At 40.0% G+C, this 23,173-nt stretch overlaps 1 protein-coding gene across 1 annotated transcript in view; it reads right to left on the bottom strand.

Moving 5' to 3' along the window:
* Positions 1-6,333: 6,333 nt before the first annotated feature.
* LOC135110932 (guanine deaminase-like) overlaps positions 6,334-23,173 on the bottom strand; it is a 32,333-nt gene continuing 15,493 nt past the window's right edge. The window contains exons 3-10 of the mRNA XM_064023618.1: positions 20,336-20,424; positions 18,591-18,762; positions 17,117-17,338; positions 16,753-16,968; positions 16,382-16,547; positions 11,982-12,128; positions 7,555-7,661; positions 6,334-7,365 (exon numbers count right to left, since the gene is read on the bottom strand). Coding sequence (XP_063879688.1) covers positions 7,267-7,365; positions 7,555-7,661; positions 11,982-12,128; positions 16,382-16,547; positions 16,753-16,968; positions 17,117-17,338; positions 18,591-18,762; positions 20,336-20,424 — 1,218 coding nt within the window. The 3' untranslated portion in view covers positions 6,334-7,266. The remainder of the gene's footprint in view (positions 7,366-7,554; positions 7,662-11,981; positions 12,129-16,381; positions 16,548-16,752; positions 16,969-17,116; positions 17,339-18,590; positions 18,763-20,335; positions 20,425-23,173) is intronic.

The following is a 23,173-nucleotide window of genomic DNA, read 5'->3' on the forward strand; positions in this document are numbered from 1 at the left end:
TATATCTGGACTTTAGTAAAGCATTTGACAAGGTACCCCGTCAAAGGCTCCTGAGAAAGGTTAGGGCACACAGATAGATGGGAAGGTGTTAGGCTGGATAGGGTCATGGCTTAGTGACAGGCAACAAAGAGTTGTAATAAACGGCTCGAAATCTGAGTGGGGTCATGTAATTAGTGGGGTGCCACAGGGATCAGTATTATGGCCATTATTGTTTCTAATATATATCAATGACTTGGATAGTGGAATTAGTAGTGATAGTAAATTTGCGGATGACACAAAGATAGGTAGATTAATTAGGTCAGAATCGGATGCCATCCCCTTGCAGGCAGATTTAGATAGAATGAATGAATGGACGGATAGATGGCAAATGCAATTTAATATCAATAAATGCAAAGTACTTAGCGTAGGTAGAGGAAACCCACACAATAGGTACACATTAAATAACCAAACTCAGGTAGGTACATGGTATGAGAAAGATTTAGGAGTTATAGTTATCTCTGAACTCCATCTAAGGAAACAATGCATAGAAGCCAGAAACAGGGCAAATAGGGTACTAGGATTCATTTTTAGGAGTGTTGAAAGTAGAAGGCCAGAAGTAATATTAAAGTTATACTTGGCACTGTCAGACCTCATCTAGACTACAATGTGCAGTTCTGGTCCCCACATTACAGGAAAGATATAGGTCTATTAGAATCAGTACAGAGGAGAATGACTAAAAGGATACAGGGGATGAGAAGTATTCCTTACGAGGCGAGATTGAAGTTGTTAAATTTACATACTTTAGAAAGAAGTAGGTTAAGAAGGGACCTGATAGAAGTCTTTAAGTGGTATAAGAGTTATAACAAGGGGGATGTAGGCAAAATTCTTAGGATCAGCAACCAGGGTAGAACAAGAAATAATGGGTTCAAGCTTGAAAAATTTAGGTTTAGGAAGGAGATAGGAAAAAATTGGTTCTCAAATAGTGGTAGATGAGTGGAATGGACTCAGTAATCATGTTGTTAGTGCTAGGACACTAGAGAGCTTTAAGAGAAGATTAGACAGGTTTATGGATGGTGATAATAGATGGAAATAGGTAGATATATTTCATACAGGGACTGCCACGTGTAAGCCTGGTCGCTTCTTGCAGCTTCCCTTATTTCTTATGTTCTTATGTTCTAACCAACTGTACAGAGGCCAGTATCCTTGACCAGTGTAGTGGCAGATTTGTTAAAGAATCTTAAAGGATAAATGGATTCATTATAAACTGAATTAGAAACAATTCAGGTTTCAGGAAGAAAGATCTTATATAACAAATGTGATAAACTTTTATCCAAGAATAACTGAATCTGACAGAGCAAAAAAAGACTGACACGATCATGTGCTGGGAGAAATGATTAGCAATAAGACAAGAAGAGACCTTGGTGTGATCATCACTGAAAACTGAACCCCAGACAACCTATATGGAAGAACAGATGATCAACAGACTGACTATGACCTTAATACAGCCTAGATCAGAGTATGCAATAGTGGTGTAGTCACCAAAAAATAAAATATATAAATAAATAAAAATAAAATAAAATAAACGAGTTGAAGAGATCATGGAAAATGGTAACTAAGATAATATTTAAGGTTGAGAAAACTGTAATGGGAAGAGGGATTGGAAAGACTTGCTCTTGTGACTCTTAAACAGATGAGAGAAAGAGAAGATATAATTGCAGTGTATAGAGTAATGCAGGCTGGAGAAATTGGACTGAGAAACTAAACGACATATAAAAAGGGTACAAGAGGCCATGGAAATAAGATCAAGAACAACACCTGCTGAAGGGAAATTTAGAAAAATAGTTTTCCACATAAATGTATAGAATAGTTTTTCACACAGATGTATGGAAACATTTAATGAAGTAAGAAACAAATGATCCAGGATAAAGTTTTAAGTGAATTCAAGGTTATGTTAGATAAATTAAATAAAACCATCACTCATTAAAGGCTGCACATGCACGGTCTCACTCTCCCATCCAGTTAGATAAAAGTAGATATGGAAACAGGATAGCATAAGCATAGCTGTATTCCCTTATGTTACAACTAGGTCAACACACACACACACACACACACACGATTATATTTTATTTATTTATTCTCTTCTTTGGAACATTAACACTAAATAAGATGACATTTATTAGTGAAGAAAGGCCAACTATTCTTAACATTAGTAAGTGATATATAATCTCAGTGATGCATAATCTCTCTCTCTCTCTCTCTCTCTCTCTCTCTCTCTCTCTCTCTCTCTCCATTTTGATTGTGCAGTGGAGTCCCTTTTATGATAAATAATTACACACACACATACACATACACTTGTGGAGCATTAGCTAATAGCATAAACTTAGCTGTATACCCTTATGTTACAACTAGGTCAACACACACACACACACACACACACACGTGATTATATTTTATTTATTTTATTCTCTTTTATGGAACATAAACACTAAATAAGATGACATTTATTAGTGAAGAAAGGCCAACTATTCTTGATATTAGTAAGTGATATATAATCTCAGTGATGCATAATCTCTCTCTCTCTCTCTCTCTCTCTCTCCATTTTGATTGTGCAGTGGAGTCCCTTTCATGATTAATAATCACACACACACACACACACTTGTGGAGCATTAGCCAAGTTATGCAAATCACATTAGCTTTTATGATGGAATGCAAGTTAAATGAATCATGCATTACCTCAACCTGTGCTCCTTCCAAGTTTTTTTTATTTTTTCATCATGTTCTATTTTTAGTCACTTACACTGCAACAGGAGAGAGAGAGAGAGAGAGAGAGAGAGAGAGAGAGAGAGAGAGAGAGAGAGAGAGAGAGAGAGAGAGAGAGAGAGAGAGAGAGAAATATTGGGTTAGAAATCTATGAGATGAACACTACACATACAGGGTGTCCCGCGAGTTAAGTTCAGGTTGTGATTGTTCAAATAATTCTGAGTAGAAAATGCTCTATACACATATGCTGTGTTTTGCTTTATTTCGTGATAAATTAACGTGCGAGAACCGCTGGCCAAGGAAGGCCTCCGACTCCTTCCTTCCTTCCTTAGCTAGCTACCTACTCCAGTGGCGCCGCGCGGCATTGATTTTTTTTTTTTTTTGTTACAATTTACGCAAAGCCTTACAGGAAACAACAAATAACAAACTTAATTTTTGTATGTGTCAGTGAAGAAAATGTACAGGCTACACAATAAAAGTGGTTGTGAAGAGCTACTTTATAAACATACTTGACAACTCGGTGCAACTGCCACTCTCAACATTTAGTTGGCGTCACCTTGACTTTTCAAGGTGACAGTCAACACACACACACACACGCCTAATTGACAGGTCTCGTCAATCAGCTGATTGCCAATGTGCATCTTTTTGTTACTATGAAGATGCCTTTCTCATTCAGTAACACTGAGTATTCGGATATGATATTTATGTGATCATATTCATGACATATTCATTTTGTGATGGGAATACCCTGGCTGCAGCAGCAGAATACAGACGCAGATATTCAAACAGAAGACACCGGCACCTAACCTAACCAAAATGATGTGTAGCAATACCTAACCTACATGGCATGCCTACTACCGCTGCTGTCGAATGGTGTCGGCTGAAGATGTCTGAGTGAGAGTGAATGCATTGTACGTCTAGCAGTAAAAATAGGGCTGCGCGCGCACTTGATCACTTAAAACTGGTCACTTGAACCTATTACACCGGTGTAATAGATTCAAGTGACCAGCTAGTTAGGTTACGTAATGCTAGGTTAGATTAGTGTCGTATTATCTTAAAACCCATACCATTCGCAGTACTGAATGGTTTGATAAGCTAAATAATCCATACCCAATACTTGAATGCCAATAAGTAAAAAGAACTGATATATTAAAAAGAAACTATGTTATGTGGCATAATAGCTAACAGATCTCGGCTAACGCCTAAACGTTCTTCCGAGGATAAAATGAATGTCCTTAAGAGGGGGTCCAGGACCCATACACATTAACATTTTTAACAGGCTAAACGTATTTTTAGTGGCCAGTTTTACTTTTACTGGTAAAAGTTCCTTAACAGTAATACATAATCACTTTTAAGACCTAAAAGACTTTTACCGACTAAGAGTGGTGAGAGATACTCCTAAGCGCCTAAAATTACTTCTAGGCGGCAGGGTGATAGCTCAACACCTTAATTTTCGACAAAAGAGAAACGTTCTATGAGAGTATAGTGATGCTCAGTTTGATCAAGAGAGTTCTTCCTCCCCTTGGTGACATTCTATATGTGATATAACTTGTGAGGAATGCACTAGGGAATCACATTATAGGGAATAAGATTAGGTAAAGACCATAACTTCAGTACAACGCAGCTAACCATCAGTCAAAACCCTTCAGGCTCACGCACTACACGGCATCTTCAGATTTATTCTCTCTCTCTCTCTCTCTCTCTCTCTCTCTCTCTCTCTCTCTGTTATATAAGCTGCAGGATTCCCCACTGTCACACATATAAGAATTACTGCATCCAGAAATTAGGAAGCAGAATATGTAAATAAGGTATGAAATAAAGCTGTGGAATGCAATTGTAGCTCATGACACAAAAATAAATTTTAAATTGGGTTTTGGCAAGTGTGTGTGTGTGTGTGTGTGTGTGTGTGTGTGTCAAACTAACAATCTGTCACCACAGTCCAAGTAACTGGAATTCAACTTATTTTTCTACATTCAACTTAATAACTTCACCCAGACACCCCATAGTCCCTTGCTGAGAGTAAGTACAATCTAAGAAATCCCTCTGAATTCAACCCAACTTAACTAGTCAAGTCGCCTCTTAGCTGCTTGTAGGGAGCTAGTGGAATTTAATAAAGCTAATTGCCTTCAGCCATCCCCACAGCTGCTTGCAGGGATAATCAGAATTTTGAAAATTATTTTGCACTTAGCAGAAACTAATATATCATCCAATTAGCCTGACAGAGCTGCCTCTTTCTTTCCTTGGCTTGGCCAAGCTGCCCCCACCATTCTTGTGTTGACATCTCCTGGGCGGGTTCGTGTCTGAACCCGCGTCATGTACATAATGGGGAGTTTACAGAACTATTGGTTGTTACCAGGCGGCAGCACAGACACAAACTCTTCTCTCATACAAGCAATATCAGATATACCTACAGTGTTATTCTATTTACATGAAGATGCAATGGGCTTATATAATATATTTTTCTACGTAATCCCTTCTAAGTAGTAACACAAGTAAAATCAAACTCTTTTCATGAACAAATGTGTGTGTGTGTGTGTGTGTGTGTATATATATATATATATATATATATATATATATATATATATATATATATATATATATATATATATATATATATATATATATATATATATATATATATATATATATATATATATATATATATATTGATTTTCTAGTGAATCGGCATTTAGATTTATTTGGTCATCTTAAGATTTCCAAATGAATACACTCTTGATTGGAAACGTCTTAATCTAGACGACAGTAAACATAAAGGCAATATGTCTGTGACAGTCAAAAGTCCAAATTACATAGATCTCCTTCCTAGTTTATGGAAACGGCAATTTTAATAAAGAAAAAAAAAATGGCAACTCGAGTGTCCTGGCGATAGTAATGCTGTATCTCTAACCAAAGCAAACACCTGACTCGGCCGCGCTGGTTGAACTTAAGAAACACGTTGGACAAGAAGTTCAATGTTGCTGCAGTGCCCATCTCCACTACGCCCTAAGCAATGGATTACGGTAGCTGGACAATACAGCAGCAGCAGGATCGCCTGAGAGATGTTTGTTTTGGTTCTCGATTACTTATTACTTTGCCTTGTCGCTCGCTTCGTGAGAGGGATGCTAACCCCCCCCCCCACACACACACACACAAAAAAAAAAAAAAAAAATAAAATAAATAAATAAATAAATAAAAGTAAAAAAAATAGAGCCATATATCACGATGTTACTGAGTAGGTTGTGTCATACTATATAGTATAGTGTGATTTTTTATTTTTTCATTGTCCAAATCAATAGTTTTTATACTTGTAATATGCTTTATTTAAGATAATGCTAGCAGTTTACTCGATAATCACAAAAAAAAAAAAAAAAAAAATAATTGACCACATTCTCTCAATATTATCCATACCGGATATTGAAAAGTCGATACATCATTTCAATAGTATCATGATCAATGTTCTATGTATCTTTACGCACCTGGGATTTACTACAATAATATTTTAGCTCTCTTTCCTACAGTTAGATGAGCAGCAACGACATCTAGCAGTTTAGTTCCGAAAACACCATTAAACTCATAAAAATGTCAATACTCCGGTTCTTTTTTAATATAAAAAAAATCAAATGTAAATTAACATTAAATGTTTTTATGTATTGTTTTGACATTCAAGTGCAAAAACAATGGTTACGGTCTTTCTTAATCGCTAAACATAGCACGAATAGCGAGTATAGATTTTACTTTTATTCATAGCTAAAAGTTACGAAAACTTTTATAGTTTCTAGTATACACTTTTAGCACTCACTTTTAACTGGGAGTAAATTTAAAAGTTTTACAGGGTTTTTATGCTTACGAGCCCCAGGGAGGTCTGTGCATTGCTGTGGCTGGGAGTAAATGAGCCATACGTCTGGCAATGAAAATAGGGCTGCACGCGCACTTGGTCATCTGAAACTAAAACCTAAAAAAAAGAAAAAAAAAAAAAAAAAAAAAACCTACGACATTTCATGCCACACCGGGCAGTCGTCGCGAAACTGGTGAGTTGCCACGTATGTTTAAAACAACCATTGTACTGATGTGTAACCTGCATATTTGGTTCACTGACACATGAAAAAAAAATAAAAATAAAGTCATTTGCTAACTGCTTCATGTAAGACTTTTACTGCGAAGCTTGTACAAAAATAAATAAATAAATAAATAAATAAATAAATAAACTTAACACCGCGCAGCGCCACTCGAGTACGTTGCGAGCCGAGTAGGGAGTGACGGAGGCGAAGGTCCACCCAGGCGAGCGGTTCCCGTAACACGGAACTAACACGTTAATTTCTTGCAAAACACAGCATATGTGTATAGAGTATTTTCGACTTAGAACTACTTGAATGATCAAATCCTGAAGTATGTACCTTAACTAACGGGACATCCTGTATTAAATGAGTCATTACGACTCCCAATGCCAAAATGTAACTATCACAGACTTTCAGATGACCTGCTCTACTAAACATGGTGATCTTCAGTCCCGGGTTTCTGGTCACTACTTCAACGAGCACTGACCCTTCGCCCCGCCACATAAACCTCCAGCATGTTCCGGTCATCACCATTGTACAGGAACCTTCGGATCTTATGTTCCATGCTGTCCTGAGTGGAAGGAAGAACACGAGAAGATAAGAACCATAAGATTCTTGGATGGTTTAGTCATATCGAGTACAGAATATAAGATGAGTACTGTATATACATGATGTGGTTCCATAAGATAGCCGAGGAGCATGACAGTGCAACTGTTGTAACAAGACGAGTATGCTAGGGAGGCAATGCTTATATACTTGCCTGTTCATAGATGTCCAGCGGTGAATCAGGAGCCTCAACATCAACTAAAATTGCATCAAACTCTTTCCCCACCACAAAATTACCAATGCAATCATCCATGCTCACCACTGCAATAGAATAATGATGTGCTAATGTTAACAGTAAACAGGAGAGATGTGGAAGTAAAATAATTACACAACAATAGTACAGGAGTCAGGATAAGACTAAAAGTACTGGATTCACAATCAATAAAATTAGGTTTAGGAAAGATAGGAAAAAATTAGTTCTCAAATAGAATGGTGCATGACTGAAATACATTCAATAATCAAATTGCTAGTGCTAAATCAATAGGGAGTTTTAAAAGAATATTAGATAAATTTATGATTTAGAATGATTGGTAAGGATGTTTTATACAGTTTCTGTCACATGTACATCTGTTGCCTCTGGCTTCTTGCAGCTTCGCCTACTTTCATAATCTTAATAAACAGATAATCAACGACAGGAAATGTTAATAATGCTCTCTCTCTCTCTCTCTCTCTCTCTCTCTCTCTCTCTCTCTCTCTCTCTCTCTCTCTCTCTCTCTCTCTCTCTCTCTCTCATCCCTATGTATTCATTTAGCCATTCATTTAGGAAGGCAGGGGCAAGTATGACCTAGATCAGATAACCTGTTTGTATCCTTTTTATATATATATATATATATATATATATATATATATATATATATATATATATATATATATATATATATATATATATATATATATATATATATATATATATAGCAGGGACACTGACCATGGGCAACAAAAATCCGATAAAAAAAAAATGCCCACCGAAATGACAGTCCCATAAAAAGGGACCAAAGCGGTAGTCAAAAACTGAAGGATAAGTGTCTTGAAACCTCCCTCTTGAAGGAATTAAAGTCATAGGAAGGTGGAAATACAAAAGCAGGTAAGGAGTTCCAGAGTTTACCAGAGAAAGGGATGAATGATTGAGAATACTGGTTAACTCTTGCGTTAGAGAGGTGGACAGAATAGGGGTGAGAGAAAGAAGAAAGTCTTGTGCAGCGAGGCCGCGGGAGGAAGGGAGGCATGCAGTTAGCAAGATCAGAAGAGCAGTTAGCGTGAAAATAGCGGTAGAAGACAGCTACAGATGCAACATTGCGGCAATGAGAGAGAGGCTCAAGACAGTCAGTTAGAGGAGAGTTGATGAAACGAAAAGCTTTTGATTCCACCCTGTCTAGAAGAGCAGTATGAGTGGAACCCCCCAGACATGTGAAGCATAGTCCATACATGAACGGATAAGGCCCTTGTACAGAGTTAGCAGCTGGGGGGCGGGGGTGAGAAAAACTGGCGACGTCTCAGAACACCTAATTTCATAGAAGCTGTTTTAGCTAGAGATGAGATGTGAAGTTCCCAGTTCAGATTATAAGTAAAGGACAAACCGAGGATGTTCAGTGTAGAAGAGGGGGACAGTTGAGTGTCATTGAAGAAGAGGGGATAGTTGTCTGGAAGGTTGTGTCGAGTTGATAGATGGAGGAATTGAGTTTTTGAGGCATTGAACAATACCAATTTTGCTCTGCCCCAATCAGAAATTTTAGAAAGATCAGAAGTCAAACGTTCCGTGGCTTCCCTGCGTGAAATGTTTACTTCCTGAAGGGTTGGACGTCTATGAAAAGACGTGGAAAAGTGCAGGGTGGTATCATCAGCGTAGGAGTGGATAGGACAAGATGTTTGGTTTAGAAGATCATTAATGAATAATAAGAAGAGAGTGGGTGACAGGGCAGAACCCTGAGGAACACCACTGTTAATAGATTTAGGAGAAGAACAGTGACCGTCTACCACAGCAGCAATAGAACGGTCAGAAAGGACACTTGAGATGAAGTTACAGAGAGAAGGATAGAAGCCGTAGGAGGGTAGTTTGGAAATCAAAGCTTTGTGTCAGACTCTATCAAAAGCTTTTGATATGTCCAAGGCAACAGCAAAAGTTTCACCATGATCTCTACAAGAGGATGACCAAGACTCAGTAAGGAAAGCCAAAAGATCACCAGTAGATCGGCCTTGACGGAACACATACTGGCGATCAGATAGAAGGTTGTAAAGTGATAGATGTTTAAGAATCTTCCTGTTGAGGATAGATTCAAAAACTTTAGATAGGCAGGAAATTAAAGCAATAGGACGGTAGCTTGAGGGATTAGAACGGTCATCCTTTTTAGGAACAGGCTGAATGTAGGCAAACTTCCAGCAAGAAGGAAAGGTAGATGTTGACAGACAGAGCTGAAAGAGTTTGACTAGGCAAGGTGCAAGCACGGAGGCACAGTTTCAGAGAACAGTAGGAGGGACCCCATCAGGTCCATAAGCCTTCCGAGGGTTTAGGCCAGCAAGGGCATGGAAAAGATCATTGCGAAGAATTTTAATAGGTAGCATGAAGTAGTCAGAGGGTGGAGGAGAGGGAGGAACAAGCCCAGAATCATCCAAGGTAGGGTTTTTAGCAAAGGTTTGAGCGAAGAGTTCAGCTTTAGAAACAGATGTGATAGCAGTAGTGCCATTTGGTTGAAATAAAGGAGGGAAAGAAGAAGCAAAATTATTGGAGATATTTTTGGCTAGATGCCAGAAGTCACGAGGGGAGTTAGATCTTGAAAGGTTTTAACACTTTCTGTAAATGTTTTTGGTTTTTGGCTAGTTGGAGAACAGACTTGGCATGGTTCCGAGGCAGAAATATAAAGTGCATGAGATTCTGGTGATGGAAGGCTTAAGTACCTTTTGTGGGCCACCTCTCTATTATGTATAGCACGAGAACAAGAGTTAAATCAAGGTTTGGAAGGTTTAGGTCAAGAAAAAGAGTGAGAAATATATGCCTCCATGCCAGACATTATCACCTCTGTTATGCGCTCAACACACAAAGACGGGTCTCTGACACGGAAGCAGTAGTCATTCCAAGGAAAATTAGCAAAATACCTCCTCAGGTCCCCCCAACTAGCAGAGGCAAAATGCCAGAGGCACCTTCGCTTAGGAGGATCCTGAGGAGGGATTGGAGTGATAGGACAATATACAGATATGAGATTGTGAACGGAGGAGCCCAACGGAGAAGAAAGGGTGACAGCATAAGTAGCAGGATTAGAGGTCAGGAAAAGATCAAGAATGTTGGGCGTATCTCCAAGACGGTCAGGAATACAAGTAGGGTGTTGCACCAATTGCTCTAGGTCGTGAAGGATAGCAAAGTTGAAGGCTAGTTCACCAGGATGGTCAGTGAAGGGAGAGGAAAGCCAAAGCTGGTGGTGAACATTGAAGTCTCCAAGAATGGAGATCTCTGCAAAAGGGAAGAGTCAGAATGTGCTCCACTTTGGAAGTTAAGTAGTCAAAGAATTTCTTATAGTCAGAGGAGTTTGGTGAGAGGTATACAGCACAGATAAATTTAGTTTGAGAGTGACTCTGTAGTTGTAGCCAGATGGTGGAAAACTCAGAAGATTCAAGAGTGTGGGCACGAGAGCAGGTTAAGTCATTGCGCACATAATGCAACATCCAGCTTTGGATCGAAAATGAGGATAGAGAAAGTAGGAGGGAACAGAAAAGGGGCTACTGTCAGTTGCCTCGTACACCTGAGTTTCAGTGAGGAAAAGAAGATGAGGTTTAGAAGAGGAGAGGTGGTGTTCTACAGATTGAAAATTAGATCTTAGACCGCGAATGTTGCAGAAGTTAATGAAGAAAAAATTGAGGGGGTGTCAAGACACTTAGGGTCATCGACAGAAAGGCAGTCCGACCTGGAGACATTTATGGTCCCCTTCCCAGATGGGGACTCCGAGGCTGGTGTAGGAGTCGCCATAATAATTTTGAAATCTTTGAGTGAAGGATGTGTGTGTTATTAGGTGCTTGTAGTTTTGTGTGGAGGAAGAGAGTTGTCTTTAGAGGGCAGGCTGTGACTGCCCCCTTGTGTTGTGAGACGCAAAGGGAAACGTTCAGTGAGGTCACAGCTGAGTTTAATGATAAGTTCACAGCACCCCCTGAACAGTGCTTTAGACCTCACTGGGAGTAATTATCGTTTCGGCAGGTGTCTACTGCCTCCTCCTGCTACTAGCAGAACTCAGCCAGGTTTATGAACTCAAAGGCATTCAAGTTGATGCTCCATGGTCAGTCTTATGACAAAATTATTACAAACTGCCAGCACTATAATTTCCCTGAAAGCTTAAAAGAACAAAATGTTCAATGATGTTCCCACATGAAATGCTCACTCTTGTGTATTTTCATCTCTTGATCTCAATTAACAGATTTCTTTGGAAGTCACCATTGTTTACAAGGGCATTTTCATGGAAACATGGATTCTGCATCAGTGATAAGAAAACAACCACAAGAACCCAGCTAGTTATTTGTATGACCTTTGAGAACAGTTTTAATGAAACCATAAGGAGTTTAAGAATATGAGCTTATGTCCTGTATCAGAGGTACACTTACCTTGAGCACCTCCCAGAGTGGCCAGGTGGAAGGCCTCAGCTGGAGTGAGAACATGGTCTTTAGTATGTTCCATCCCCACAGAACAGGAGACATGAAGGGCTCGCCTCATCGCATCCAGCACTGAAGGACTGTAGCCAGCAGAACAATCTGCAACAAGATGCTTCGTGTCAGGATGATTGAGGAAACTGTAAACAAAAGTTGTAGGATAAAATATCAAATTAAGACCTGTTCTTATCTGGTTGGTCTCCATAGGAGGGAACCCTGCAATGGCTAGCACACCAGTCTTAGAAACAACTAAGGCAACAGTTATTGATGAGTTTCAACTCAAAAGTGCTCTATAAGCCCGAATAGAATAATGGGTAAGATATGATAAGGCAACACCTTAGCAAAAATCAGAGTTTCTCCCATGGGACATTATTACTTCAAAAAAAAAAAAAAAAAAAAAAAAAAAAAAAAAAATCAATGACTATGGGGATGATTGATCATGTTCTAATGGGTGTTTTCTCACTAATGATGGTGAATCTTTGACTCTTATCATTAGCATCATGAAAACACTCTTGATTATTAGAATCATGAAAGCGTTCTTGAAAACAACAATAACTTCCACCAGAGCTATTTAAAAGTACATAAAATAAGATTACAAAACATTAGACTATGAACATAGAATCAATGATACAAGTAAAATCTTGTAAACTTAATGTTATATAGTATGATACTGAATAGTTATTTAGAACCTTATAAATCAATTAAATAGGTAACCACTTAAAACAAGAGAAGGATAATATGTTGATAATGTCCGGGTCTGGATCTAATTATTTTTCACCTCTCTACTTTTTTTAAGGTAAAAGCAAGTATGGAAATACTCAAGAAATTTTATGCAAACTGCAAACTCTATTTTTGTTTTGGCCCATTACGCGTTTCGTTCAGCCGTGCAGGCATGTGCATCAGGGTTGCCAGATTTACTCAGGGACTTAATACCAAATACTTCAATTTTTAATACCAGATTCACTTTTTCAATACCAAACTATGGATAAAACATGTTTTCGCAATTTTTTAGTTGAAATAAAGTATATACTTACTTGGTTAGTCAAGAAGAGCATCCAAGCCACCGTCTGTTTCCTCGGCAGCTATATACATGTTGGTTGATGTAAATTTCTCAAGCATTCTGTCACTTATATTCAGATTTTGCAGCACTTCCCAGTCATTAACAGCGTGGTCCGCAAAGTCACCTGCTCAATAAGTTCAAACAGCATTTCTTGACAGCGATTTTTCAAGTTCTTTACTTTCATTTGATCTTTACCTAGCAGAAGCTGGCACTCTGATAAGAACTTTGCTCCAAAATCAATCTTTTCCAAAGGTAGAGGCGTGTCTTTTTCATCGTACACTCGACGAGTCAAAGAAGTGAAGTGAATATCCAACTCATGAAACAATGTGGAGGGCTTGGCGTTTGTTGATTAAAACAGTGCATTAAGTCTTTCGAACTCAGTCACTATGGGGGATGCAAACACAAAATACAGGTAGTTCTGGTCATCGTTAAACATGTCCCACAACAGCCTTGCTTTGTAGCGAACATCTTGGGTACCTTCGATCTTGGCAATGTTGAAGTATGCTTTAAGCTCTTCCCAGTTTACTAATATGTTGTAAATTACTTTGCCACGCACAAGCCATCGAGTTTCTGACATTTTAATACATGGACTAGGAATACCTGACCGCTCTTCATTTATATTTATAGTTTCAAAGAGCATTCTATAGGTTTCCCCTTCTCAGAGCACTTTTCTTGAACCACTTCGGTACCTCTTTCAACATGAATCCTAAGTTTGAGGGTAGTTTTTCGAAGCCTTTTTGCACACATAATGCCAAACTGTGGCATGTACAGTAAAATCCCTCTTATCCGGCATCAACGGGACCGCCGACATGCCGGATACTTGAATATTGCCGGATACTTGAATAGAAGTGAAATTACGTCCACAATCACCACCCTACACTCACGCATCTTACCATAACAAAGATCAGCTGATCTTAATCAGCAGCTGATCTGATCAGCTGCTTAAGTGTAAGCACAACACACTTCCTCTTTTCTATAACTTTAGGCATGATGAAGGCGTCAAGCGATAAACAGTGCACACGGGGGATTTTTTCACAGCCTCGAACAATGCTTCACCTGTTGTTTCAACAACTTTTGCAAGTCCCCAAAAATATGTTCCTATTTCAGCATTTTCCTCATCATAGAATCTTATGCAAATGCATAAACTTTTGTCACTCGCAATGTCTGTAGAGTCTGTAGACTCATCAACAAGCAAGCAGAAATATTTAGCTGTTTCAATCTTTGATAACAAGTCCTCCTCAAGAGCTGGAGAAATTACTTGAGTAATTAGTTTCGAACATTTTGTACGATGTAGTTTCAAGTTCTCAGGAGTGCTTCCAACCCCGTTGCGCTTTACAGTCTCACTTAAGTGGTCTACAGCAATAACTGGGCAGTGACATGTATTTCCTACTGCAAGCTGCAGTTCAGCTCTTTTCAGTTTATCAGGATCTGATGATGTTTTCTTAAAGCTCTGAAACATGGACGTACTGGTAAAGCTAATTGAGGAGGCACGCTGTGTATGTTCCTTGGACTCTGCATGATTTTTAAGTGTTCCTTTTCTTGGCTGCAAACCTTTGTGGCACAATTTGCAATATGCCTGCTGAGTGCCATCTTTTGCTTTTGTTACCCATGGAAATTCTTTTTCCCACTCGGCGTGGTAAGTGCGACCAGATTAATAGGAACCTTTCCACTTCGACATGCTGACACCTCCCCAGTTCACAGCCAAGAGCCAACTGGCAGTGGCCGCTGGCCGGAGCCCGGAAGGTCGCAGCTGGACTTGTATGAGACGCGCAGGCTACACGTCTCGAAACAGAAGCGTGAGAATCGGACGTCGGCGCGGCCGTAACTGATGACTATTTATTTGTAGCCTTATAATGCTAATCCTGGCGTCTCGGGTCTGCAGGGTGGCGATGAAAACAAAATGATGATGCACAGGTAAAAATTCACCCTGAACTCAGACTTAGATTATGAAAGACATTGATTAAACTTTTAATTACTAGCTGTTTACTGGGAAGGTTGAACTATGTGTGTGTGTGTGTGTGTGTGTCCCTATTTTATATATATATATATATATATATATATATATATATATATATATATATATATATATATATATATATATATATATATATATATATATATATATATATATATATATATATATTTTTTTTTTTAGTTCAATACCAAATTTCTTTCGTTTCAATACCAAATCTAAGTCCAATACCAGTCACGGTGCTTTAATACCAAGTGGATTTTTCAATACCAAATTTACCCTAATTTGGTATTGAAAAATACCAAATGGCAACCCTGATGTGCATGTCGGTAGTGTTGGACGGCGGGGCATGTTATGTCACAACGCACAGACTCGACATATTTCATTTTCGTTGGTTCGCTTGTTTGAACACAGCCAATTAGTAGTCATTAACTATAAATTCTGAATATGAATCTGTTTAAACTGTAAAAGCGCAAGTAGTTTAGTATCTGCTTTGAATGTGGATAGCGTGCGGCCTCCGCTGTTTATCATTTGAAGGTCATTCATTCAGAACCCACTCTCCACCTAATGGTACACTTAGTATTTTTGAAATTAGGTTAAATTTGTGTAGGTCACGGAAGGCTACGTTAAGTCTGGTCAGGTTAGACGAGGTTAGGTAATTTTAAGTTATGTGTTAATTTGAAGCTTTGTAAGAATGTAATGGCCGTTACATTGGAGTAAAGGTGGCGCCACATGATGTACCAGGAGCGGTGCGGTGGAGTAGATTTGTTTACATGGATGAAAGGCTATCTAGGGGTGGCAGCGCACCATCCCTCGTTTTTATTCTATTTTCTTTATTAGGTACAGGGAACGAATTCGAGTTTCTTTTCCTGCTAAATATTTGATGCTTTTTCGAAAGTGGTTTCTGTTTTTTATCGGTGCGAACCCTTGATATGAGCTTTCTTTACATTCGTCAGTGTGATATCGAAAAAAAAAAAATAATAATTAGGAGTTAACGCACACACACACACACACACACACACACACACACACACACACACACACACACTATATCTTTTGAAAAAAAAATGAAAAAAAAAAAAATTGAGCAGAAAAAAAAAAAAAAAACGAACTTGGTCCGAGAAACAGACCCGATCATAATTCGATCGACATATTTACCAAAGAAAATAACTCTAGATTATCCTCTTCATTCATTTTGATTCAGTCACCAAGAGCTTCATGGTCCTCTCCTGGTGCACAAGAAATCGAGGATTTATGTTGTACTCCTTCCAAAATCTAGAGAAGCTTCTCCTTTACTTCCTTCAGAATTTCTCACTGACTCACCAGTGCCCAGGCCGACTTTAACGTCATGCTGAAGCAGTCTCTTCACGTTGCAGTGGCCAGATAGAATATTAAGATTAGAGTTAGGACAATGCGACACCCCAGCTCGCTTCTCCGCCAGCAACTGCAGCTCCTCATCATCCAGCCATACGCAGTGAGCCATGATCGCCTGCAGATTGGAAGATAAACTAGTCAATCATGAAGTATCTCTGATAAATTGATGCAAAAACGATAAACCAAATAATTATCTATAAACATGTATCAAGAACTACTTTGGATTTTCCTTAAATACTCTCTCTCTCTCTCTCTCTCTCTCTCTCTCTCTCTCTCTCTCTCTCTCTCTCTCTCTCTCTCTCTCTCTCTCTCTCTCTCACTTTGTCCGTCAGTAGTCCCATGGCGTGGTAGAGATGCGTATAGGAAGGAAACTCGGGGAAAAGCTTCTTAACCATTTCTATCTCTGCCTTACTCTCGCACAGATGGCTCTGTACTCGACACTTGTGTTTGGATGCAAGATCACCCAGGGCCCGCATCTGGTTCTCCGGGCACGTAATAGCAAAACGAGGCGTCACGATGGGCTGGACGAGGGGCGACTGGTGATGGGAAGTAAGGAGTTTGATTTACAGAGGAATTATTAAGGAAAGAGAACACTTTTACTTTATCTTTTCATGAAAAAGAAAATAAGAGGCAACTGTAGGGTATAGTAATCACATAACCTCAACTAATATACACGCACAATACCTTAAGACTCTTCGTGTAGCTAATGAACTCCTCGGTCTCACGTAAACTCTCCTCCACACTCTCCTCGCGGTAGTTCTCGGGACAGTTCATCAGCATGTTCACCTTACCGACTAAGGCACGCTGACCTTTAGCTGCCGCCGTCGCTGCCAAGACCTTGGTAGCAGCTAGGTGAACGGTGGCGAAGTAAGAGGCGGTGGTGGTGCCGTTACGTAACATTCGATCCTGAGAGAGGCCACACGGAAGGGATCACTGTATATTATGTTCTCTGTGGTGGTGGCGGTGGGCTGTGAACTATGAAGAAAAAAAAAAGATAATACAATAAAAAGCGCAGTTTTCATAGCCATGTTTGTCTGAAATTGAAGTTTCGTAGTCAAGTGGCGTATAAAGGCGACGAGAGTACTGAAGCTTATGCCGTGTGTGTGTAAATTTTATCATGAACAGTCAATATCGATAAAATGTACGTATAAACTCTACTATGAGATTCAAGTAATAATCCTTCCCTGCATATACATTAATTTCACTTCCCTGAACTCTGCCCTCAGTCAGCACATCAACCCTAAGTAGCACGGTATTCAATGTGGTGTGGTCGTTGGCAAGAAATTAGCACGTGACTCCCATGACTTAAATGTCCATAGGTTTGAATACTAAATACTACTGTATTTTTTTTTTTTTTTTTTATCAGTGTGGGGCGTTGGTCCATTGCCGTCTTTGTTGCAGTGTTCCCAGACAGTGATTGGATATATAGCCGATTCATTTTCAGAATAGACAGTGGGATGATTAAGGTATTTATTTATTATTTACGGTGTGGACGCTTTTAGCCATTTCTCCATATAAATTGCCATAAGACTATAAAATATAAATGTCGGCTATCGTTTCTCTTTCTTTTACTTTTTACTTTTACATTTATTTTTACGTCTAGAGGCTGTAGTGATTGTAAGTTCATTTCTCGGAAGATGAAACGGGTGATTCCTAGCGGTTGCATGTCAATAAGTGCTGTGCTCTTTGTTTAAGGGTCATTTGGCCTCAATACTTGATTTTGAACCAATGGGATCTCGGTACCGTTCTCCACGGGATCACTGGGACCTGCTTGGGCTGACACTCGATATTCGGGAAGGATGTTTGAGGACTGGAAGTTTTAGCATCACTCAGTCAGCCATGTGAAGAGAGAGAGAGAGAGAGAGAGAGAGAGAGAGAGAGAGAGAGAGAGAGAGAGAGAGAGAGAGAGAGAGAGAGAGAGAGAGAGAGAGAGAGAGAGAGAGAGAGAGAGAGAGAGAGAGAGAGAGAGAGAGAGAAAGGTCTCACCAATTAAAATAGTTGAGTGAAATTACGAGTCATGATCAAAGGTTATATCACCACACACAATATAATTACTACAACCACTGTAGCATTAGCTTAATCTGCCACTACCTTAACCCTTAAAGTTCCCTTATACCCCAGAATACAAGAAGCACTGTCTTTCTTGCCTCATACTCACCACCACGCGCGGGTACACCTCCTGGGCCACCTTGAGATCAGAGAAGGATCTTTCGGTGGGAAACGTGTACTTCTCCAGCCACTCCAGCAGCGGCAAGTCCATATGGAGGCCGTTGTTAGGAAATTGCGATGCGTGAACGTGAGAATCCACCAGACCCGGCATGAGGAACTGGCTGCGAAGAGATGACATATAATTAACACACACACACACACACACACACACACACACACACACACACACACACACACACACACACACACACACATGGCCTTCATCAGGTGAGGAGAGGACAGACGAAAAGAAGAAGATAAGAAAATAAGAAAAGCTGCAAGAAGTCATCATTACTACATGTGGTGGTCGCTGTATAAAACATACCTACTTATTTCCACATATAGAAATTATGAAGAAGAAAGGGTCTTCATTATTCTTATCTAACAATAATTCTGTACCATCAATGGGAGAAACAGTCATGAGAACATGAGAGCCAGAAATTATTCAAAATACGCCCTTACTTCAGACACTCCTACTACACTACTACTGCTTTGACCCTTTTATGGTACTGGCATTTCAGTGGGCATTTTTTTTTATTGGATTTTTGTTGCACTTGGCCAGTGTCCCTCTTACATAAAAAAAAAAAAAAAAAAACCCCGCCAGTTAAAACAAATACATATGTTTTTTATTCGTTATCTACTCATATACAAGACTGGCGTTCCCGCTCGACTTACTATGTTGTTACCTAACTTGTAAATATTTCCTCTGTAGTATGTGACTAACAGAAAGAATGCAACCGAAAATCTTTTATAATACATTTAATTGACGGTGATTTCCCCCCCCCCCCACTCTCTCTCTCTCTCTCTCTCTCTCTCTCTCTCTCTCTCTCTCTCTCTAAGTCAGCCCTTCATCAACAGAACACAGCACAAGCGGTTGGCCATCTGAGTGACACCATCGTGACTTCGAGTGTGCAGCGCTTAGCATGTGTTCGGCAGGCAGAGGCTCGACCAAGAATGATCCTGTGCTTTCCTTGGGACTGCATGAGCTTAGACGCGATAGCTAATGAGAGGAATCATCACAAAATTTTATCCTGTTTAATTGTGAGTTGCTCTCACACATGTATGTTGCACGGATAAGGTTCACTTTCGTCTCGGTCGAGGATGGTAAGACGGGAACAAACAGGCAAACGCGGTACTGTAAGGTGACTCTATCCTGCAACAAAAACGTTGATGTGGACGGATCCCGTGGTAACATTTGAGCGACCACATGTAAGGCGTCGGTGTTCCCTCCTTTCCTTCCCGCCAGTGGTGAGGTTTATGGCGCGACATGAAAGATAGGAAGCATTAATGTTTGCAACGTAACGCAACGAAGTTCATTTACGTGTTTCTTCACTTTGAAACACGTAACTACTAGTAACACGATCTTGTTAAATTACAGTGTTCTATTAGCGAGTAAATAACGGGCTTTATGAAGGAAACGCTGTATTTGCAAAGTGGTATTAAGATATTTAGGTACTGTAATTTTGCTTATTTCAGTTTCACTAACAATGAAGGAGTTAGGTGAACTAAGAAAGCATGGATGAAATTCACGAATTTCGTGGGCCATCCACAGGGCAGAGGGATATTGTGTCACCTTTGCTGCCATGGAAAAGGACAAGAGAGAGAGAGAGAGAGAGAGAGAGAGAGAGAGAGAAAGAGAGAGAGAGAGAGAGAGAGAGAGAGAGAGAGAAAGGAGGAAGAAAGAGAGAGACTTACCTTGATGTGAGATTGACAATGGAAGACACCGGGAAGTTGTGTTTTTCTTTCAACTCATTCAGTTTTGCTGCATCTTCCACGAAAATTATCTGGAAGAAAGACAAAAACTCCTTATTAAAGGCGTCTTCTATTTATATCACTGATCAGCTCAAGATCATTCCTCTGGATCCGAATCTGATCTGGATTTGCTCGGATTAAAAAAAACGCTTGGAGTCATTACTGATCAAAACAATAACAACACAAGCATGTCGCTCCCCAGCTGTCACAAGTCACTGTGCTCTAAAAAAAAAGTGTCATCGAAGACTACAGCCTACTGTACATTTCCTGAGGAAGTTGCGCCGTGAAGGCCACCCCTGAGTCCAAGCCACATGCCTACCCAGGCAGTACGAGAATATATTCCGTGCCTGGCCATGAACGCTGTATAATAAAGTTTAACACAAAGCTCTCTTCACACACAGCATACTGAAAATACTCGCTGCGGCCAAGTAAAGAATGGTAAAATGAGAAATGAGGCACTTCAAAAGTAAAGATTTATCATTTTCGACTGAACAAGTATTATCTTCCTTTGCCTCATCATGGAAGAGGCAGTAGACAACTGCCGAAACGATAATTACTTCCAGTGAGGTCTGAAGCACTGGATCAGGGGGTGCTGTGAATCTATCATTAAACCCAGCTGTGACCTCATTGAACATTTCCTTTTGTCTCACAACACAAGGGGGTAGTCACAGCCTACCCTCTAAAGACAATTCTCTTCCTTCACACAAAACTACATGCACATAATTACACACACACTCTTCACTCAGAATTCAAAATTATCATGGCGATTCCTACACCAGCCTCGGAGTCCTCATCTGGAGAGGGGACCGCAAATGTCCCCAGGTCGGACTGCTCTTCTGGTATCGACCCTTCGTGTCTTGACAACCCACCTCAACTTTTCTTCATTAATTTCTGCAACATTCGTGGTCTTAGATCTAAGATCTCCAAAAACATCTCCAATAACTTGCCTTCTTCATCTTTCCCTCCTTTATATCAACCTGATGGCACCACTGCCATTTCATCTTATTTCTAAAGCTGAACTCTTCACTCAAACCTTTGCTAAAAACTCTATCTTGGATGAATCAGGGCTTGTTTCTTTCTCTCCTCCATCCTCCGACTACATGCTATCCATTAAGATCCTTCGCAGTGATGTTTCCATGCCCTCGTCAGCCTTAACCCTCTTAAGGCTTATGGACCTGATGAGGTACCTCATATTGTTCTCCGAAACTGTAATACGGCCGTATTATTAAATTCCCCCTTCCCCGTCGCGTCCCCGACCTCACCCACGGGGCTGGAGTATTTGAGAACACAACCCCGTCCCCTTCCCGTGCCCGGGGTTCACCAAGGTGGCCAAGATTAATGTTGGTAGCCCTTTCAAACCAATAATTCTGAGAAATGAGAAAATGAATGCATTTTTCGCTTACATTTTCACTTATATATATATATATATATATATATATATATATATATATATATATATATATATATATATATATATATATATATATATATATATATATATATATATATATATATTATATTATATAATGTAAAATAATGATCCACAAGTAAATAGCAAATGAAAAAAATCAGAGATATGTTGATGACCTTGAAGATCATTCCAGGGGATCCTAGAGCTGGCCTACCGGTATGAGTTGCCAGTTATGGCACGCTGTGTGATTTATGCATTTCTATACATCATTGTCTAATGTTTACCTTACCAGTCTCGCTCTCTATCACGCTTTGCTACACACACTGTTGGCAAGGGATGTTCACTTTTACTGGCAATGTATGTGTGTGTGATTCACCTACGGTCATCTGCCGGCCACCCAGCCAGCCGTTCCCCTACGGAAAGAGCTCAGAGAACATAGTGACCGATCTTTGGGTAGGACTGAGACCACTGACACACCACACATCGGGACAGCGAGGTCACAACCTCGGGTTACATCCCGTACCTACTTGCTGCTAGGTGAACTACACATTAAGAGGCTCACCCGCGCCCGGGAACTCGCCGCGCCCGGGAACTCGAAGCGGTGTGTGTGTGTGTGTGTGTGTGTGTGTGTGTGTGTGTGTGTGTGTGTGTGTGTGTGTGTGTGTGTGTGTGTGTGTGTGTTTGAGAAGCTGCACACTATTGTCTGGTAAGATGTTCCCAACAGTCTCTCTCTCTCTCTCTCTCTCTCTCTCTCTCTCTCTCTCTCTCTCTCTCTCTCTCTCCAGGCAAGATCGAGATATGATCACGTTTACGTCTCTAGATGGGTATATTTTGTGTGTGTGTGTGTGTGTGTGTGTGTGTGTGTGTGTGTGTGTGTGTGTGTGTGTGTGTGTGTGTGTGTGTGTGTGTGTGTGTGTGTGTAGTATCAAGGCAAATGCATACTATTCTCGTCTTTTCGTAGACGTCCAACCCTTCAGGAAGTAAACATTTCACGCTGGGAAGCCACATAATGCCTGATTTCTGATCTCTCTAAAATTTCTGATTGGGGCAGGGCAAACTTAGTATTGTTCAGTGCCTCAAAAACTTAATTTCTCCATGTGTCAACTAGACACAACCTTCCAAACAACTATCCTCTCTTCAATGACACTCAACCATCCCCCTCTTCTTACACTGAACATTATCGGTCTGTCCTCTACTTATAATCTAAACAGGAAATTTCGTATCTCATCTCCAGCTAAAACAGCTAAAACAGAGAGAGAGAGAGAGAGAGAGAGAGAGAGAGAGAGAGAGAGAGAGAGAGAGAGAGAGAGAGCGAGAGAGAGAGAGAGAGAGAGAGAGAGAGAGAGAGAGAGAGAGAGAGAGAGAGAGAG

The sequence above is a fragment of the Scylla paramamosain genome, chromosome 21 (assembly GCF_035594125.1).
Source record: "Scylla paramamosain isolate STU-SP2022 chromosome 21, ASM3559412v1, whole genome shotgun sequence".
Classification (NCBI taxonomy): domain Eukaryota; kingdom Metazoa; phylum Arthropoda; class Malacostraca; order Decapoda; family Portunidae; genus Scylla; species Scylla paramamosain.